Source organism: Melanotaenia boesemani, chromosome 9 (genome assembly GCF_017639745.1).
Source record: "Melanotaenia boesemani isolate fMelBoe1 chromosome 9, fMelBoe1.pri, whole genome shotgun sequence".
NCBI lineage: Eukaryota > Metazoa > Chordata > Actinopteri > Atheriniformes > Melanotaeniidae > Melanotaenia > Melanotaenia boesemani.
In genome coordinates, this window is record NC_055690.1 from 24,657,327 (window position 1) to 24,678,199 (window position 20,873).

Here is a 20,873-nt window from a genome sequence, read left to right on the forward strand (position 1 = left end):
TGCCATCTCTTGTATTCTCCCCTCACTATGTTCCTCAAGTCTCCTCTTTTCTGCCTTGTGCTTCCAATCTCTCCATCCTCTCCTTATCCAAACCCCCCCTCTGTTTACATCCTCTCCTATGCATCATGTCTGCCCCTTTTCCATGTCTTCTCTTCCTTTGCCCATTTTCCATTTTCTTAATCTGAGCCATTTGTTCTCCCTCATTTATTTCCACCCTGTTCAATTTAGCCACCCTCTACACTCTTTTGCTAATTGTCTCCTTCTTTGCTATTATTTTTATGTCTTCCTTTCATTAAACATATTCCTCTTTCAGCCACACTCAGTCATCCCCTTCCCTCAAGTGTCCTCTTCAGTACCCCTTCTGTGTCTTTTCTCCAGGTCCAAAATTAAATGAGAAAGACACTGATGAGCCACTGACCTCTCATAGAGTAAGTGTGTTGTTCATTCTGCCTGAAGGCTAGAATATACCCATTTTACTCACACGACCTCTAGGTGACGGGTCCCTGACTGTGACATACAGGAAGTCAGTATGTTGAGTTACATAAGGGACACACAAGTGCACAAAGGCCATAACGATAGATTTAGTTTTCATGTAGCACCCTAAAAACCATGATGAACACTGCTCATTTGAAAGAGGACAGTTAAATGGGACCTCATTTTATTCACTTAAACTTACAAATAGGATATATAAGGATTTGTTACGATCTCCAGGGACATCCTAACATATATAGTCGTGGGGAAATTAAGGCTTCTAGTTTGTTCTGCTTTATGGCCTGTCACATGCTAGCCTCCAAGACCTATCCTTTAATAATTTAGAGGTTTAGATGCATTATTCTCTTTCTACTATACATGTAGTTACTCCAAAACATTTCGTCCCTTTTAGAAAAAATGCATTTTTAAACAGGTGTCAAAGCTCATTATCTTGGTGGTGAGTGGTTGCCCTCTTCTGGTTTTAATGGGTTCCTACAACTAGCCTGCAACATCACTGCCAGCTAATATCTAATAGAGCAGATCAATTCTTTAGACCTGCTCATACTACTTGATGGGCTCATGGACTAAACTGGTATCCAGGAAAATGCAAAGATGCCATGCTCTGTGGGTTTTGTTTGAGGTTTTTGTTGGATTTACTGTTGCCTATGTGGAGGTCCTTATTTCCTGTTTTATTTTGTAGTCCATCCTCTTCTATAGCACATGCTGTTTTACACACCGTGTTTCACTTGCTAATTTGCTGCACAATGTTGTTTTCCCAGTGTCATCTTTGTAAGTCAGTGTCTCTATTTTATTTTTCCATCACTGTTACCATAAGTTATTATCATTAAACCTTTATTCCAGCACCTGACTGCCTCCTGCCTCTTTACCTTGCATTTTGGTCCTCATCGTCGCTGCACTGTGCTAACAACAACAAAAAAAGATACAAAATCTATGTTTAATCCAATTAAACTACCCTTATTAAAACCACTACAACAAAAGGAGTGTTGTTTGCTTTGCACATGTTTCTATTTTTATTGTTTTTAATTAAAAAAGAACATGAGAACTTGTGTAACTTAACATTAAGTAAGGGCTCTCATTAGCTTCCATTTCTAGTGTAAATAAAAAGTGATTAAACTCCACAAACTATGATTTACCATCTCTTAACAAGTAAAAAAAAGCCCACAATGATCACTGAAGTAATCTGAAATGGAAACCAGACATTATTTTGAACTCTGGTTCAACAGAATCATTAAAACACCTCAAACATACTAGTTAAACTGACCTGGATAAAAATGGTAATATTTTGGAACATTTTAAAGCAATCACTGCAATGAAACAATTTCTGTCCCTCTCAATTAAATTTCTGCACGTGTGTGCAAGATACTCCATCTGTCTCAGGTTTGAAGGATGTGCACTCCAGATGCCATGTTTCAGCACCTTCAAGGATGTTAAGCAGGAGGATTTAGATGAGGGTTTATTGAAGGCAACTTCAAAATAGTCCAATATTTTATTCTTAGCCATGCTGGGTTGTTTTTAAGCTGTCCTTTTTTAAGCTATTATGCTGTAGGAGAACCCATGACCTGCCTGTGACTGAGACCAGGCTTTCTGACACTGGGGAGTGCATTTTGCTACAGAATGCCTTGATAGTCTTGCAGTTTTATTGTACACTGCACAGATCCATAACACCTTGTGCCAGAAGCAGCAAAGCAGCCACAGACCATAATTGAGCTGCCTTATATTTCACAGGAGTTATTCTTTTCTTTGTATGCTCCTTTTGTGAGCATAGAGCTGATGTGACTTGCTTAAAAGCTCCAGTTTTGTCCATGGATATTCTGCCATAAGCTTTGTGAGTTATCAATATGCATTTTGGCAACTCCAGCCTTACTGTTCTATGATTTGCAAGTAGTATGGTCAAGGAGAACACCACTGTTCTCCTTGACCATCTTCCATTAAGTCCACTTCGGTTCAAGCAGCAGCCAGTAGTATGATATGACACTGATGTACCTAGACCAGGGCTATTCAGTTCGGTCCTACGAGGGCCGCAATCCAGCTGGTTTTCCATGTATCCCTGCTTCAACACACCTGACTCAAATTAATTAGTCATTGTGCAGAACTTGATTGAATGTTAGATCCATTTAATTTGATGCACGTGTGCTGAAGCAGGGATACATGGAAAACCTGCTGGATTGCGGCCCTCGTAGGACCGAATTGAATAGCCCTGACCTAGATCTTGGAGTTCACCTCTAATAACTTTGAAAGTCATTCTGAGTTCTTTGGTTACCATGTTTATTACTGATCTCTTCAATTAGTCATCAATTTTCCCATTTGAGCCCTGTAGACAGAAGAGGGCAACAGTCCAATGGACCTTAAACTTGTGAATAGTATGTGAATCTGTGGTCAAAAGAACATCATGTGCTTGGAGATGGTCGTATAGTCCTCACAATTAATATGCTTGCCTGTGATTTTCTTTCTAATCTTCTGAGACAGTTCACTCCTTTGCTTTCTGTGGTCAATATTCAGTGTTAACTTGTACATACCATGATACCAAACAGCAATGTGACAAAATTTCACCCTTTAATATGTAGACTGATGGATTAAATGTTTTAAGACACCTGTGATGTCAGTTACAGGTCACTTCACTGTAACATAATCCTAAAGTCAAATTATTATTTTCAGTTTTTTCAAGTAGTGACATCATATATGTTCAAGCCAGTTTTATTATTGAACCCCAATTCAAGTAAAGATGTCTAGATTTGATGTATTAGTACTTTAGTCAGTTTCAGGTTATGTTAGTCACCAGTGTGGGGCTTTCTTTATTCAATGGAAGAGTACCAACAACCCTTTTTCATGTGTGCATCAGTTGAGTCACTTATAACAGAGACCTCCTACCCTGGTCCTCAAAGCCCACTATCCTGCAGGCCTTAGATGTCTCTGTGCTGCAATACACCTGATTCAAATTAAACTGCTATTAAAAGCCAATAATTTGAGTCAAGTGTGTTGCAGCAGGGAAACATCAAAAGTCTGCAGTATAGAGGGCCTTGAGTTCTGGAGTTGGGAATCCCTGCTGTGGTCATTACATTCATGTTTAAGGTTTTGTTGCCATATTTCAATTTTAATCCAAATTTATTGATGTAATCATTAACCATGTAGCTATGAAATTATTACACTTTCCGAATTAACGTCTGGCTTATTATCAAGATTTTGTAATTACAATTACATGTAATCTTGGATTGCCAAACCTAAATTATAAATATCCCAGAGGAACTCATTTTTTTAATGCTGGGATAGGCTCCAGCTTACCAACGACCCGCAATGGACCAAGCGGTACAGAGAATAAATGAACTAATTTTTCCCCTTTTTCTAACTAGGTACAGGTGTATTATGTCAGTGTAGGCTTGTAATCCTGTATGTATTATTAGTTACAAATAATAACATGCTAGTGGTATTTTCATGTAGACAAACTTAATTTGAGAGTTTTTATCGGTGATCACATGATGGATTTACGGAAGTTTTCCTTCTCTTTTTGTCTTTTTAAAAATGAGTTTTTAGTGAGAAAGATACCGGAAAAGTAAAGTTAAGTCTTAAAAAAATAAAACGCGACACACTTTAAACTGTACATCTATATTTATTTTGAAAAATTACATCGGAAGCATTACACTTCCGTGTCTTCAGTTTAACACTTAATGCCTATGAGTCGCTGCTTGTACTGTTCATTCGTGAGAAAATGTTACGAGTTGTAAGGCATTGCTGTCGTGGCCGCTGAGTAGGATAAAACTTCGGTTAATTTCGGTGAGTCGGACATTTAACAAGTCTTGAGAAGATAAGTAAAAACTAGACCAATTTATAACTTTTTTTTAATATCCTCACGAGGAACTTTGAACAACAGCTTAAACCAACTACGGCGCGAGCGTTGTGGTTCAAGCTCTAAATATGTTGACTCGATTAAAACACTACTGACCGTTAGTTTGACCCGCAACGGTGAACATAAACGTTAGCTTAGCTATCCATGAATTCACCGGTGAGCCCGGTTGTCCAGTTGCTGGTTTTCTTTCTAATTGCTCATTTTACGAAATGAAGAATAAGGAAAATTTGTTTTTTCTTGACTGAGTTAATGTTAACGTGTAGGCTTTACTTGGTTGTTTTTTTTTGTTTGTTTGTTTTTTTTTTTTTTCATTTTCTTTTCCATTCCCCTTGGCAGCCACAGACTGCTCTAACAACAAGGCTGAACTGTTTATCCCCAATGGAATGTGTTATTTGTGATCTGGCTGTAATGCATGTTTTGACGACTACACCATAATGTTTGAGTAAGCTTAAAGATGATGTGATTAGTTCCCGGCAGTAAATCTCGTTTCTAGCATCTTGATTCCCCGACAGCGTGTAAGCAGGTGGATTTATGACAGGTGTCTTGACATGGGAGGGTTTATAAAACTCGCACTGCCCCCAGTGTAACACAAATAACTCTATATGCAAACCTACTGAGCTGCTGCTGAAGATTTATTCAGGAGCTTATTTCTGCTTTTTTGTCCACCAGTTTTGCTGTGTTTCGAGTTCACAGATAGAAGTGGTGAGGTTTGATCAGTAGTGAAACTGAATGTTATCAGATTAATTAAGATCAGAAAAATGGACTGTTTTCCTGTTTCTTTGAGAAGATTTTATAAAGTACACTTAAAGAGGAAGTGTGCCTCTAAGTTAATTAAACCAAGCCTTCTGAACAGAGAATCATATTAGCAGCCCAGTTATGTAGAATGTGGCTGATGTAAAATTTTATGCCTGATGTCCTCAAAAAAATTATTTTTGTTGCATCTGAAAAGATATTATGTAATTGCATAAATACCAAATTTTTAAGGTTTTCTCTAAAGTTGAAAGAAAACTGGAGTAGGTTTTAGGACTAAAGTACTGGGGTCATGCTTATTGGTCACAAAGGAGATGCAAAAATGACCCTGTAAATGTTATTTTGGTAGACTGGCAAAGTTTGCTTTGTCTTGTCCTGTTGTAAACCAGAAAATTGTGATGAGTAAGCTTCCAGATTCTTTCTCTGTTTGTGTGCACATGAACAGTCTTAATGGTTTTGTTTTGCAATATGTTGTTTGTAAAGGTCTGTTTGTTTTTTCATTAGTCACAGGCATGGTACGCAAAAAAAGGCTAATACGCACGCTATATGTATATAGCTACCGTTTTGTGAGGATATAAGCTCAAAGTTATGTATTGTTCACTGGTATGTTTATGCTGGTAAGTAAAAGGTTTATTAGTGCCCTTTCTCCCTATTATTTGATAACTACTTTTGTATATTTATTTCTCTCTGACTTTTCTTCCATCTGTCTCATACAATCACATGAATATTTGCTTGTGAGTCACTCCATAATGAGGTTAGAGGAGGAATATTAGTGTTCCGGGAAGCATTTTCAGCAGTCAGATTACAGAATTTCTCATTTTAAATAACAAAGCCACCTGTGCAAGAAATGATAACTGGCACTTGTGAGTAAAATGTTGTAGTAAGCCAAGGTTATACATTTTGCTTCAAGGCTGTATATTTTCTCTTGGGAAATAAATGCTCCAGTTGGCAATAAGTTTGTACATCTTGTGAAAAGATAAGCTTTTTATACAGGTATTTTCATAGAAAAACAAGACCATTTTTTTTTTTTTTTTCAAATATAAGTTTTTTTTATTCAGTGTCAGCAGGTGATCTCTAAAAAGTTAAAGTCCATTAAGTATAAACAGTTTTTTGTCTCTTGCTGTTGACTTTGTTGCAATTAATGGATGCCTGTGTCTAAATGGGATAAGGAAGTAGGGCGAGTTTCTTAGTAACATTTTTGTGACTTGTTGCACCCTGAAAAGCCAATAATAGTGCACACGCACAAGGTCGTTCACCGGAGGACATTGTTCAGTTGCATTGCTGTACTGGCAGAACTGAGTCACTATTTAGTCCTAACTGAAAGTGGACTGAAAGCAGCAGTGTCTTTAGTAGTGGGCGTATAAGTCATGGCCTTTTTGTGTGTGCCTTTATTTGTAGATGACCTTTTAAGGACAACCTTTTGATAGAAATATGGAATAATATGTCAGTTTCTGAAATCTGGCTTCAAGCAGCAGCTGGTGAAGCAGCTTTTCTGTGTGCTATCTGTTGTGCAAAGTCTTTGTGAAAGTGTTGAACATTTCAAAATTTCACAGTTGTACACGTCAGAAGTCTGTCAACTTGACTCCTAAATTAATGGGAATTTGCTCTGTCTAAAGGCCAAAATACATAGCCAGTTAATGTTTAGCACCAAAACAGCTAAACCTATTTTCTGCATACAGTCTGCTCGCTGCTATTGGCGACACACATAATATCACTGGGCTCGACACCATCCTGCCCCTCTTCACATCACAGTCCTATTTCCAGTAATCAAACGCTGCTCATATGTTCTTGCTACACACTTCTAGCAAATATTTTCTGTTGTGTGTAAGTGTGCGTGTTTTTATGTAGAACCGCAGGCGTGGAGAGGCTCATTGTTGAGATTGAGAAATGTCAGGGTATGAACTTCAGCCAAATTTCAAACTGGTTTAGCTTGAACTATCTGTAACTATATGTTAATGCTGGTGCTTTACAGCATAAATGACAGCATGAGTGGTACTGTCAATCATTGGAACAGTCAAAAAATGTTTTTGATTGCTTTCTCTACCTGTATATATGAGAAATGTACTGAGTTTCGCACACTATCATTTTAGTTTTATATAATTAAGGTGTAGAGAAACAACACGAGATTTTGCTGGTGAAAGTTCAATACTCTGAAAATGTCACATAGTAGGAGGGCTTCATTGTTTTTGTTTTACAGTGGTCTTTTTGTTTACAGCGTTTAGAAATTCTTCACATTCCTTGTTTGTTACTATTTTGTCTACAACATGGATAATCCAGAAATGTTTCCTCTCACTTGACCCTTGTGGGAAATGGGTGAAAGGAATCTGGAACTTGATTTGGAGTATTTCCCATGATTAGACAGCAGAGATGGTGTAGAGGAGTGATTATTGAAGACTAAAAAACATCTTGTTTTTTTCCCAACCAGGACCCTGTTTTCCCATGTATTAGAGTCTAAATTTTTGATAGGTGGTAAAATCTTTATGCAAAATTAAATATGCCTGGAGAAACAGACCGACGTATTTACCTTATGTTTCTTCTGGGCTCAGCTGTATCATTTGTTTCAGCAGGTGTGTTGAGATTGGATGGTTTAAAAGCAGAAGATGGTTCTAATCAGGCCTGAATATTTATGTAAACAATTATATCCTCAGACATAAAGGAATTGCTAAAGTTTATTTTCACTCTCTCGTGCTGAATTCTGAGCTGATTTTGGATCAGATATTGTAATTTGCATTTTCATCTGTAGTATACATCTGTCATATGTCAGTGATTGATCAGCCAAAAACACACACGACATCTAAATGGTTTATATGGGATACATGCAACAGTAATGAGAGACTGCTGGAATAGAATTCGACTCATGAAAAAACAAAAACAAAAAAAAAACAAATGAAGAGAAAGATAAAAAATGTGGTTATTGTGGCTGGTTAAAACTACACTGACTCATTCGGACTGCTTGCCTTATTGTCATGTCCTGCCTTGCATTTTTTTGGCATGATCTTGTAGCCTATACACACACTGCACACCATTTGTTTCAGTTTTGCTTTATGTTCCTGAGAAATTTTTCAATACTAAGGGTACCAGAAGATGAAACTAATATATGACAAAAAGAAACAAATGATTACCTCTGATGTATGTGTCAAACTGAAAGAGGAGATGAGACCTGAAAAAATTATTAAGAGGCATCTCCAATCACACCCATTTTTACACCATGTATCATTAGGTGAGCACTTGTTATGGAGTGTGTGAGCAGAGGACTCGTCGAGGACAGTTGGCCTATGCCATGCTTTTCCTTCCTGCTTGTCAGTCTCGTCCTCTTGCCTAGGCAACAGAATGCCCCATTGTGGAGGCAGCACAGAGACCCTGTTATTGGCAGCTTTCTGAGTGGGAGGGAGAGAGCACAGAGAAAGTTGGAGGGAGGGTGAAGAGTTACAGAAAATAAAAGGGATTAAAATAAAGGAGAATAAAACATGGAGAAAATAAATTAAGCCATTTATATCCTTTACACTGACTAAAATATTTACCAAGAAGATACATTTGCCAATAATAATTGCTTTCGGGTTAAAACAGCTTAGGTATGTTAACAGTAATTTGAATATCTTTTCTTTCCTTACTGATGACAGTAAGCAACACCCAGTCGTTCAACAAGATCTTCTGTTTTCTGCTGTTTTGTTTTCTCACCTCAGTAGTGGTTAACACTCGCTAATCTAAAGGCTCACATTTTCTTCCATACACTGTGCATGTGTTTAGTTTATGAGTAACTCAGTGATGGTCGCAGATCAGTTGGGTGGTAATTTACTGCGTTCGAGTTCCTCATTTTTAAAAGTAGGAACTCCATTTGATTAGAGAGAAGACTGACGCTGTCCCGCTACCCTGTGGTATGCCTTGTAAGAGGAAACATTTGACAGGAAATGTAAAGTACTCATTTCAACACAGTCACACACACTGGTAAATGGTATTTCTCAGACTGAATAATCAGGACACGGAGTTGCTCATCCTCAACAGCCTCCAGTTCCAGTCACTAAGTCAGGAGTATGTGTCTATTTTTTTTTATTAATTTTTTTTTTATTTTTTTTGTATTTTCATATAATTTGTCACCAGTCGGAATCTAATGTTTTAGTATAATGTATATTTTAGTAAAATTTTGTATGTTAATCATCTGTCTGTGTATATTTATTTATTTATTGTAAAACTGTCTTTGAAATTTAAACTTGAAAGTGAAAATATAAAATGTTCAATAAATGTATTGTTCCAATGGAAATAAAACTGGACAGGTAAAGAAGTTTATCTTATTTCCAGTGTGAAAGTATGGTGTAGTATTAACCTAACTCCTTACTTAATATCCCTGCAACTGTATTCTACCAATTGATTATTTCTTTTTTTAGTCTTGTTAAGAAAACTGAAAAAAAACAACAAACAATCCCCATTATTTGCCCAGATAATGTGTTTTAATGCATGCACTTTTTCTAAGGAGGACGTGCCTCTGTACACAATTCCATTTCCTTCTTATTTAAATCAGTGTAAACAAATCCACGTGTATGTTAGTTCTATATTTAATATAGCTATGATAGGTCCTGTACATGATTTGTTCTGCAGGGAGAAATTGTGTTTATTTCTGTGTTTCGGAAACCAAGTACTTCCTGTATGGTTGAAATAATGGGGTATAGAAATAAAACATGTTTAATGTAACAGGTGTTTTGTTTAACAACCTGATAATCAAATTGTTTTTAGTGAGAGCATCCTGAGTCAATCTACAATATGCACAGACAGTTATGTTTATGCATCGTTTTTGCTCAGTTCTAGCCAGGCACAGGTTTGCATAATGTATGTTGGGTAATGGCACTGATTGTTTTTCACTCAAGGCATGGTATTGTGACCAATCTGCATCTGAAGAATTCTTGAACAGTTAAAGCATTGTTACGGTGTACATCATCTGTATGCCAAGACTTGCTGCATGAAAAGACTAAAACTCAGATTGGATAGTGTGTTAAGAAAGTGCAGATGGAGTGTGATGGCCAGGCCTTGAGGAAATAATCTGCTTATATTTGGCTTTCAAGTGAGTGTTAGAGAGGTGTAATGAGGAGAAAGTGAGCCTGTGAGAACATGATTTGTATGCCAGAGCTAGTGTTATTTGTACTTCCTCTCATAATGGTCTGTTGTGATAGTGCCACACTAGTGACTTGTTGTTGACTCCTCAAAATCAAAACTCTTTAGAGTTTTAGAAAGATTATGATATGACTGTATTTACATGTTTACCCAGAGACTGATCAGATAAGTTTGATCAGATAAGTTTGATCAGAAGCCTGTATATACAACACATCATGGAAAAGAAAGACATTATTGTATGCCATATTTGACTTTAAAGTGAATAGAGGTACTGTAAAAAATTACTGTATTTGTTGAAACCTAAACACAACTTCCTCTTTCACCAAAGTGAGACTTCCACATTGCTACTTGAACACACCAAGCTTTGACAAAGCTTTAAAACCCTGTAGTAAATATTATACCCTTACTTGTTTACAGCCAAAGTTTGTTTGAATTATTAATTTTAACATTTGATATCTTTTCCCAAAACTAGAATTCATGTTGCAAGTTTACACCTTATGATTTCACAAAATAGGGTAGAATGTAAGAAATGTTTTCAACATTAGCTAATAATCAAGCTAATGAGATATACAATATTCTGATTTTAAACATGCCTATCCTTATGTTACTCATCACACCTGACAAATGTTCATTCTTTGTCTCATCCACAGGTTGTGTGGGCCATGATCTGAGGTCTGCATATTCCTTGGACAAGTGTACTCATGGTATGCTGATCCTTATACATGCTGCAAACACAGACAGATTGAACATGTCTCAGTGTGAATCGAGTGCCAAGGTGTTGGACTGGTTATGTGTGCTTCGTTTGGAGCAGTATTCTGAGGCATTTCAGAGTGCTGGGTTTGTTACTGTACAAGAATGTCAGAATCTCACGCCTGATCAGCTGGAGCAGATGGGCATTACTCTGCCAGGTCACCAGAGACGTATTCTGACTAGCCTGAACAAAACACATGGTGGCCGTGAAACACATTCTCCTCTTGTACACTGTGACAGATTGGAGCATTCAGGTGAAACTAAAGTATTACAAAGAGAGAGGCCAGTACCTGTTCCAGTGGAAAAAAAAAATGGAAAGTGAGAAAAGTTGTGGAGAGACAAGGAGACCTACTCCTAGGGAGAGAAGCAAGCCTATCCCCAAGGAGAGACAAATGCTGAGAATGAATAAGAACAATGAACAAGGTGGAGAGACAAAGCCATTACCTGAACGAAGACACACAGGACCCGGAGAAGGAAAAGAGGAAGAGAGTAATGGAAGAATAAATGAGAGGGCTAAGCCTGTACCGAAAGAGAGGACTAGGCTTTGTTTTAGTGCTCCAGCTAACTGCAACACTAGCCCCTCTGTGTCTGTAGGTTCTGACACCTTTTTACCTCCTGTGCCCCCACGAAGTACTCTCAACTGCCCTCCACAACGCTTCACGTCTGCCTTGTGCCCCTCCCCACCTGCTCAAACCCCTGGCTCTCCAAAATCAGACAGACATTTGGTCGAAACTCCAGCAGTACAGTGCAGATCTGCATCCCTAAATTCCACTCCCATCAGCACCCCTGATTCCACAGAAGCACCCCTCCACCCTTCTACCACCCAGTCTACCCAAACTAGGCCTCAGACATTAGCCATTCAGCCACTTGCCCAACGTTTGAGTAGTGATTTAGGGGGAAATGCTTCTCCCATCTCCCCTGCTGCATCCCCAATTGATGACAAAAATATTCCACCTCTTCCTCCAAAAGCAGGAGCAGGAAATAAAGACCCGCCACCAATCCCACAGCGGTTTCTTGCACAGTCTTCAAAAACTCACAGGTGAGGCTATTTTTATATGGACATTATTGTTATTGGACATAACTTCTTTTATATAACTTCACACTGTTAGCACAAAGTGTATTTCAGATATAACACTTTGGTTTTTGACTTTGTGAAGTGTGAGAACGTGCGGTTTAAACAAGTAAAACATTTCCTTGATCTGTTTTACGAAGCCTGTATGACTCTGCTTTTCAACTGGCACCCATTTTTTTTATAAGTTGTAAGAGCTGTGAAAAAAGAAATTGAGAGGAATTTGTAGAATTTAGTTTTGTTTTTGTTTTTTTATCATTGGAGCCAAATGGCTTTGACATTTGTAAGAGATTTTCCTCAGAGTATGTTTTATTACAAGAAAGTGACATGAACTTATATAAAAATAAATTAATAAGTACAACGCAGTGATATTCATGTTAAATTAATGAAGTTTGTAGGTGGTCTTCATGAGATGTTAGTAGTCTGCACTGCCATCTTTTGGCTGAACTGGAAAAATGCATCTTTAGTCATTTATATATGAGTTGAGACACTTAACAGTCTTACTGGGCAGTTTTAAACACTTCCTGAAAGTAAAATTAGACACTTCCTTTATTTGAAGCATGTTACTTAATGACTGAACTAAAGTTCAGTGGTTTATGGAATACAAAAATAATTTATGAAGACTTGCTCAAATATATCTATCAGTGTTCCTGTTTTGCATCTGCTGATCTTAAATTATTTTTGGGAGGATTGTCTCTGACTTGATTTGCGTCATTTGTGTTGATTGTGGGATTTATAAAGTTGTGGATTTGTAAAAAAGTAGACAGAAGTTTCACATTTTCCCTTCAACAGCAGACCATTATTGTTTAGTTTCATTGGTGAGAGTATTTATGTAATTCCTGGTGATCATAAATCAGATTAGAAGTTCTATATCTTCTTTCTGTATTTACTGTTTTTTCACCAGCTAAAGGGAAACTTTAACCTTGACTCAGTTCTGTTATGAGTTGCATTTCTGTGTGTTTTAAAGGGAAACTAGCTTTAGAAAAAGTAAGGAAGTCACACGAGAACAGCATATTAGTTCATTAGCTTCTGTAATCGAGATAGGGTGAAAGAGAGAGTGAGAAGTATAGTTTTAGAAGATATGAGATTGTTATCAGAAACTTCTTTCTGCCTTTTTGTGTTTATCAGAATATATTCACATGTTCTTGTGCCACTGTTTTGCTTCCTTGTCAGCGTGCCTTGTCGTGTCCTCCCATGTTCTGGTTATCGAGTCATTTCCTCCTGCTTTTTTTTTTTTTTTTTTGTGTGTGTATGTGTATGTTTGAAATTATATTATCATGGAAGAGGACTCCTTATGAACATTTCTTCACAGGTAACAGTTATAATGATCATTTACCTACATGTTTCCTCTATGTACTTATCTTTAGCTTGCACTTTCTCCCCCTCCTTGCTGCGATGTGCTTTTGCTTTAAACGAGGAAACCTTTCCCTCTTACTTTGTTGTGTTGTTTCTTGGCTAGATCAGATTTTATGAGCAGAAAAGTAGATGCTTTCAGCGAGACTATTTGTGTTCAAAAGAGTTTGTTTCATTTTGACTACAGTAAGAAAGTCTCAGGTTATCGTCGATTTTCTTTTTCTCTTTTTTTTTTTTTTTCTTTTTTTGTTGAGGGGGTGGGGGGAAAGCAGCCTGGGGGCGACCCTGTAACCGGTAAGGCTGTACAATTGTTGTATTAATGTATTACATGTAGATCTACACTGAACACAAAACAAATGTTACATGAATTTTGGAAAGATATTCTTGGTGTGTTTGGTTCTCGTGAGAGAAATATGTTTTTAGCATTACTGCTTACCTTTCATTAATTGTGTTTTAGGTATATTACGTGCTAATTGTTTTTTTTTACCCCTAGACAAAAGTAATTAATTATATACATTGGCATTGTGCAAAAGAGTGTATCAGCATGTACCTGGTGTGGTACATTTAGCTTACGTTTAGCAACAAATGCTGTGAAAGGATGGAGCCAACACAGTATTTGGCTAAACATACTTCATATTTAAAAACACAATAAAAGTGTGCAGATGTTATTGTGAGGCATACTATTCTGACTTGCCTAAATAAGATCATGTATACAGAGTGTGAGAGGGGAAAGCAACAGTCATTGTTTCTTCAGCTTACAGTCATTGTTAGTTAGCAGAGACCAAGTTAATTATAGCCTGCCGCTAGCAGACTCCTCTCAGCCCTCTTCCTCTGAGCAAAAGGGGGAACTGTGTCAACAGGGCAGTTTCCCGTCATTGTCGGTTTCATGTGTCCTGCCATTTCATACAGAGCTGAGAATAAGCTTTTATATATTACATTTTAGGTTGTAAATCTGAAAATAGCACTTTTTAGACGGCTAATGGAAGCACAATGAAAAATTACATATAATAAAAGTAAACCTTTATTATGTGGTCAGTGTGATAGTTCAACCCATAGATTAAAAAAACAAAAAGCTGTTAATAAAATGTGCCAAACTTAATATTGAACAAGCACTGAAGTGTGACTATTTGAACTGATGTTAACCGCTGCTGTGACATATAGCACAGGACATGTGAAGATATTGTCTTGGCTCATTTTAGTACACATTAGCTTTCATGAACTTTGTAACCAAAGGCTTTTTGTTCAGGAAGTTCCCTTATGTTCTGTATAACCATTTATTTACTGCAGTGTATGACTAATGTATGACATTACCTTTAATTTTCAATGATTAAAAGGAATTGTACTTGTTATGGGAAATAATTTCACAAAAGAGGGAGGGATAAAGAGGAACTTTCACAATACTGGATGGACAGAAATCTGATCTTATGTGCTCACCCATGACTTTCCAGACAGAATGGAAATAGACTGTTAAACTACAAATGAAAGGTCCCATATTATGCAAAATTCGAAAGGTTTTCTAACAGTCACGTGTCCTCATAGCCTGTGTAGGATGCCCAAAATTCTGTCACCTCTCTCACTTGATTGACCCGGCTAGTTGAGCCTGCCCTTTAAAATCACAGAGCGGGCGCCAGCGAAAGCCGGATCCTCTCCTAGAGAGGGGCATGGAGTGGGCGTGGACAGGTACCACTCACCAACAATTTAAAGGTCCAGACACAGAAACAGCCCGTTCTCAGTAGAGCTTACTAGAGCCATTTTTGGAATAGCTGAAATTAAGAACCAAGGCTGAATTTGGGGTAATACACTTAACAAATACAAAACATTGTTGTTGGACCTCTGACATCCATATGAAATTGACGAAAAAATGTATAATATGGGACCTTTAAATTTATTCATACCTTGGGGTATGTGTTATACTTACTAAATGTTAGAAGGGATTAATAGAATAGTTACAATCTGGCAATTATGAAAGAAAATAAATAACAAATGTGTGTATATTTACATGCTGTTTTTTGTAGTCATACACTTACAAATACAATACTAAGTTTTCAATATATCCATGCATGAATGGTTGACTAGAAGAGGTTTAAATGCTTTAATGTTAGCAGTAATAGTTTATTTGAGCAGTTCACATTATCATCCTTTACAAAATTCACATCGTTAAACGATAACCGACGCTCAAAGGGAGTAGGCCAAAGCCAACAAAGCTTATATGCGCCTATCCTGATATTCAATGCAATCTACATTCATGCATTTTATATTAATAATACAATATGAGGACCATATCCACAATAATTAAATATTCGAAACTAAACATTTTATTCTTTGAGTTGAAAAGTGTCCTCAGAAAAGCATCCACACCAGAAAAAATTACATGACTGAAACACAAATAAACAGCTGCTTTCCTCATAGGGAGTTATACTGAAAGAGCCCTCTATCTTTCTCACACCTGTTGCTAACTGAGTCAATTTACTTGGAAGTATCTTGGTTGCTTCCTTTACCTCAATTAGCATTGTAATAACTAAAATATTCGTTATGACAAGGAAGCAGATGATACCACCCCCAATTCCTTTTTAGCTGCAATATCAAAGCAACACAAATTTGAATTTATGCAGCTGGATATGGTGGCAGGAGGGTGAGTATGAGCAACCATTTACAGCTATACATTTCACCTGTCTAACCCAGCATAAAGCAAATCAAACCCAATGTGACAAAAACATATTCTGTTGTATACACAAAATGTGTGGTTTTCCTAATATTATATTTACTGAACCAGTGTGGATGTTTAAGCTTGTTATTTCAGTTCATTTTACAAATATTGTAACTTGTAGACCACTACTATTCAAATTATGTTACAATTTGGCCCCCATGCTCATACACAGCCCCCAACTGCACTTCAAAGAGATTAGCCAAGCAAGTGTTAGTCAGGGTTGCATAAGATAGATAAAACAATTTTTGTTCATCCGTTGGTCCAGCAAAAAGATATCTTTGCAAGTCAAGATAAAACAGCTGCTAAAGAAAGAAGAACTGTGTTGTTTACACAATACCCGCTGAAAACGGTATTAACGTCAATACAGGAAGCTATTGTCGTTCTTGTTGAGGCCTGAATTCAAATCTCAAATGTAGTAATTTTAATAGTTCTAACAAAGGGGAGGAGTGTGTCACGAGGACATTTTCTCAGCAGAGGATTTCTGTTTGCGGGAACTATTTTTCACAGATCTGAGATTACCATGGTGTCCAAGTACTCGGCTCTTCCTTCCTGTTCACCTGATTACCTCTCCTTTGTATCTTTATCCCACAGCCCACCTCCCACCAAGGCAGGAACTGATGATATGCAGAAAGACCACACTCCACAGATCCCACTTTGCACCAGGACACCCCATACACAAGAAAACAACCAACAATCAACTCTACCTGACCCGCAGCTGACTCTGCCTGCAATGAGGATCCTCCAGCCTCCCCGTGAGTATAATAAGAAGAATTATTAGCAACACTTATATAATCAGCTGTAGCCTCATAGTGAAAGTGGCTTTTCTGTTTAATTTTGAATGTCATGGAAATTAGATTAAAGAAATGAAATGGACACAAGTGAATTCTTGTTTTGAAAACAGAAGTGATATAGACAGCTTGTTATTTAAAATGCATTTGAACTGTAATGTAGCTCTGTGGCCTGTGTTTGTTGTTTCACAACTGTGCTGTAATTTCATTGAGATGGAACTGGTAAACTTGTTTTCTGAAAAAATATGTGTGAGTTGGTATTATGAAATAAACAGTAGACTTTTTAGGCTCAACTTGAATTAAAAAAAATTCTATAAGTGAAGTATCACTGTACAAAACTAATGTAGGTAAAAAAATACTTTCAGGTAATTTCCATCCAGTATATTCCACAGGACAGTGTGCACGTGGTTTGGTTTAATATTTGTCTTTTACTGTAAATGCTCAACCTGAAAAACCAGTTTTAGAAAAGTTGAAAGACACGTTAGTCTCACACAGACAAATGGGTAACTTACTGTGCCTAGCTGAATGTTTGTATAAGTTCACTACCAAAGAAAAGAAGAGCTAATGTTAATTTTGACCCAGATAAATAATTTATATAACTGTTTTTTTTCTAGAGCAGCAGGTATTTCTGCATTTCCTACCAAGTTTTCTTTTGTAACTACTGAAAAAAAAAAGAATATAGATATAATATTGCTGCCAAATGTTTTTGTCTGAATGACTTTGATGACTTGTCATGCAAGTTGAAAAGCTGTACAGTAGCAGTCTCAGAGAAGTGTCAAAAATAGTATGCAACAAACTAAGTGCCTGTCACCACACCAGTGTGGTACATTATCTATCCACCCATCCATTTTGTATACCCATCAGGTCACCAGTCCATCACAGGGCCAACATAAAGACAAACAACCATGCACACTAACATTCACTGCTAGGGTCAATTTAAAGCATCCAATTATCCTACCATGCATCTTTTTTGACTGTGGGAGGAAGCAAGAGAAGATTATATGAAATTGTGATGTGTGTAAATGTTTCCCACAAGGGCTAAATTAAACTGTATTACCCCATTCATTCTCCTCTTTCTCTCCTTTTTCTGCATCCTCTTTCAGGTTTGGGTTCAACTGATGATAATTCTGATGACTACGAGGATCCAGACTTGTCTCACCCCTGTGTTCAGCAAAGAAACGAGGCAGATAGGGTAAGGGGATTTAGAATGTGATATAGTGACTTCTTCCATGATCATATCCCTTCTTATCCATTTATACAATGTGATTAAACAGCTGTCTCCTAACCAGGATATGACCCTGCAAGTAGCCGGTCATTCAAAGAATCGCTACAGTTCTTTTTGCAGTGATGATGAACTGTTGGATGATGATGAGTAAGTCAGGCAGCAATACACAAACGATACATATGCATTGAAAACACACACAGTATCAGTGTATTTCCTAGTCCATGTTTAGCTTTTCAGTGTTTGGTATCATTACATGAAGGGATGAAGGTTTGATCATCTTTGTAATACATTAGGTACAACAACAGCGACTCTTATTGTGTTTGCTCCTACTTTCATTGCTTCAGTCTCTTTATGCATGATACCTCATTTTTAAGGATTCTTGAGGAAAAGGCAGCTTTGGATGTCATTGACATGATTGATCTGAATTAAATTAGGAGAAAAACTAAACTTTTTTTTTTATTATTACACCTTTAAGACTTTCATTGTGATTTGTGAATTTTAACATTATTTTTATTGAATATGTGTGTTTGTGATTGTTTTCCTGTTTCCTTGCGTCCACAGTAATACCCTTTGGCAGGTTGAAGGTTTTAGCAGTCAGAAAGGAAGTTTCTGCCTACCACACACTGGCTGTTTGCCCGCACCCATTAAAGACGACACCTCTCAGCTCTCTGCAGTTATCAAGATGGGCTGGCTGGACAAGAATCCACCTCAGGGGTATAAATAATATAAAGGGGCTGTTTACACTGGGTTCAAGCATGCGTTCTTGGTTAACCGATTACAAGTGGACAGTTGAAAGTATAAGTGTTTACATCTCGGATTAGTATGTGTACCCATATGTGTCTTGAGTGGTCACTTCTGATTTGATATCAGTTACTTGATATCAAATAAACATGTGGCCCACATCACACAGCAGTTAGCTGAGCAACAAACAGGTCTCTAATGTTTGCTGTAAAATCAAATACATTATGTGACCTGAACTATATAATTGTTGGCAGATTTTAAGTTTTCAAATGTTTTTACATGACATACACAAGTTGTTGCACATACAGCACACCACTGGAAACCTGAGAATCCATTAATTTAATTAATGTGAAGGATTTAATGACACAATAATCACAACAGGATCAGTCAAAACTAAAAAAATGAAGTATCTTGATAGTCTACTAGGCAATATTTTCCTGACACATTCATTCATTCATTCATTCATTCATTCATTCATTCATTCATTCATTCATTCATTCATAAAGGAGTTATCCAGATCTGGTCCTCTAGAACCACTGAACTACAACTCTAAGACATTTCCCCGCTTACTCTCACCTGTCTCAGACTATTTGGCCATTAACAGACTCAGATTCATTTAGTTTGTATCAATTTTCTAAAAGCAGGAGACATCTGAAACCTTCAGGACAGTGCCCTTGAGGACTGGATTTGGACAACCCTGGTCCAGATGATCCAGTTCAATAAAACATTTAGGCCAAAAAATATTTCCACAATACATTCCCACAGATTGCTGTTGCATAAATTCGGTTTAACATGCAGATATATCTGATCTTTCATGTATTTTCTCTTCCATGTAAATGTTCTGGATGCTGATTTAAAAATATAGACACGTGCCTTTGACTGACTTCAGATTATAATAACTATGCGGACACAAGTGTGCCCACTAATGATCAAATCTAAATGTGTCCTTACTCTTGTGTTTAGTATTCTATTCTACAGTCATTCAGAAGACACTTTTCTCCAAAGCAACTTAGGTAGTAGCGTTAAGAGTCCCAAGGACCCAACTGGAAGGTGTTAATATTTGCCCCATTGTAATATGTCCCTGGTGGGATTCGAACTTAGGTCAAACAGATGTCCTACCAGCTGAGCAATCCAGCTGCTAGTACTGTTTGCCTATGATCAAATCACCCAGGATGCTAGCACTAGGTCTGCACAACCTTCCACACACAAAAGCCCAAGGTTATGCTAGATAGATGTACTACTTATGGAGCATGAAATGTTTAACAGGAAAAAAAAGTTGTGATGGATACATAATGCAGCATTCCCAGTTTTTTTTTATACTAAAAGATTTTCAAGTTTTTGTGAACATGTGTTGTGTTCTCATACACAGGGCTCTCTATTACCAGAGAAGATGGGTTAAACTAGATTTTGACTATCTGCGATACTTTGACAATGACAAGGTAACTACACACTGCATTATCATCAGTTTTATAGTCACTCAGTACCAAAATATAACCAGAGTTGTGTTGTGATAATGTCTCTTTGTATGACACCATCCAGCACATACAAGCACACAGTCTTCAGACCGAGTGTCAGCTGTAATTCTACTGTATTTAACAAGGAAGTTCATGTGTGTGGTTTGTTATTACAGGAGGTGTACTCCAAGGGGATCATCTCATCAGCATTCATAACTAATGTAACCAGTGTGGGGGAGCTGAAGTTTGAAGTTGCCACAAGCAACCGAACTTTCATCTTCAGGGCTGAAAGTGAAGGTCAGTCTGTTTTGTCTGGTCACTTCACACTGATACAGAATAATGTATGTAACAGTTCGTGATATAGGGTCATGTGTTTTCTCATCTATTGCAGCTGAAAGAAACAGTTGGGTATCTGCACTGCAAGACTGCACCAGGGGGCGCCAACGACGCAGCACCATGAGCCCTGGTTCACTGTCGATGCCGGAGTATCAGGGCTATCTGGAACTCAGAGGATTACGCTCCAAACTTTATACTGTTGTTGCCTCAGATAAAGTCTTCCTCTACAAAAATATGGATGTAAGAACAATTGCATTATCCTTT

At 37.4% G+C, this 20,873-nt stretch overlaps 1 protein-coding gene across 4 annotated transcripts in view; it reads left to right on the forward strand.

The window, feature by feature from the left end:
* The first annotated feature begins 1,220 nt into the window (after positions 1-1,220).
* LOC121645820 (arf-GAP with Rho-GAP domain, ANK repeat and PH domain-containing protein 1-like) overlaps positions 1,221-20,873 on the forward strand; it is a 51,598-nt gene continuing 31,945 nt past the window's right edge. Inside the window, exons 1-10 of one of the 4 annotated variants that reach the window (XM_041994547.1) lie at positions 1,221-1,260; positions 10,837-10,890; positions 11,906-11,975; positions 16,657-16,817; positions 17,957-18,045; positions 18,128-18,225; positions 18,640-18,792; positions 20,189-20,258; positions 20,450-20,570; positions 20,665-20,849. In XM_041994547.1, coding sequence (XP_041850481.1) covers positions 1,236-1,260; positions 10,837-10,890; positions 11,906-11,975; positions 16,657-16,817; positions 17,957-18,045; positions 18,128-18,225; positions 18,640-18,792; positions 20,189-20,258; positions 20,450-20,570; positions 20,665-20,849 — 1,026 coding nt within the window. In that variant the 5' untranslated portion in view covers positions 1,221-1,235. Of the gene's footprint in view, positions 1,261-4,242; positions 4,261-10,836; positions 10,891-11,127; positions 11,976-13,279; positions 13,318-16,656; positions 16,818-17,956; positions 18,046-18,127; positions 18,226-18,639; positions 18,793-20,188; positions 20,259-20,449; positions 20,571-20,664; positions 20,850-20,873 lie in introns of those variants that run through there. The other 3 variants (XM_041994549.1, XM_041994546.1, XM_041994548.1) reach the window with 3 other exon arrangements.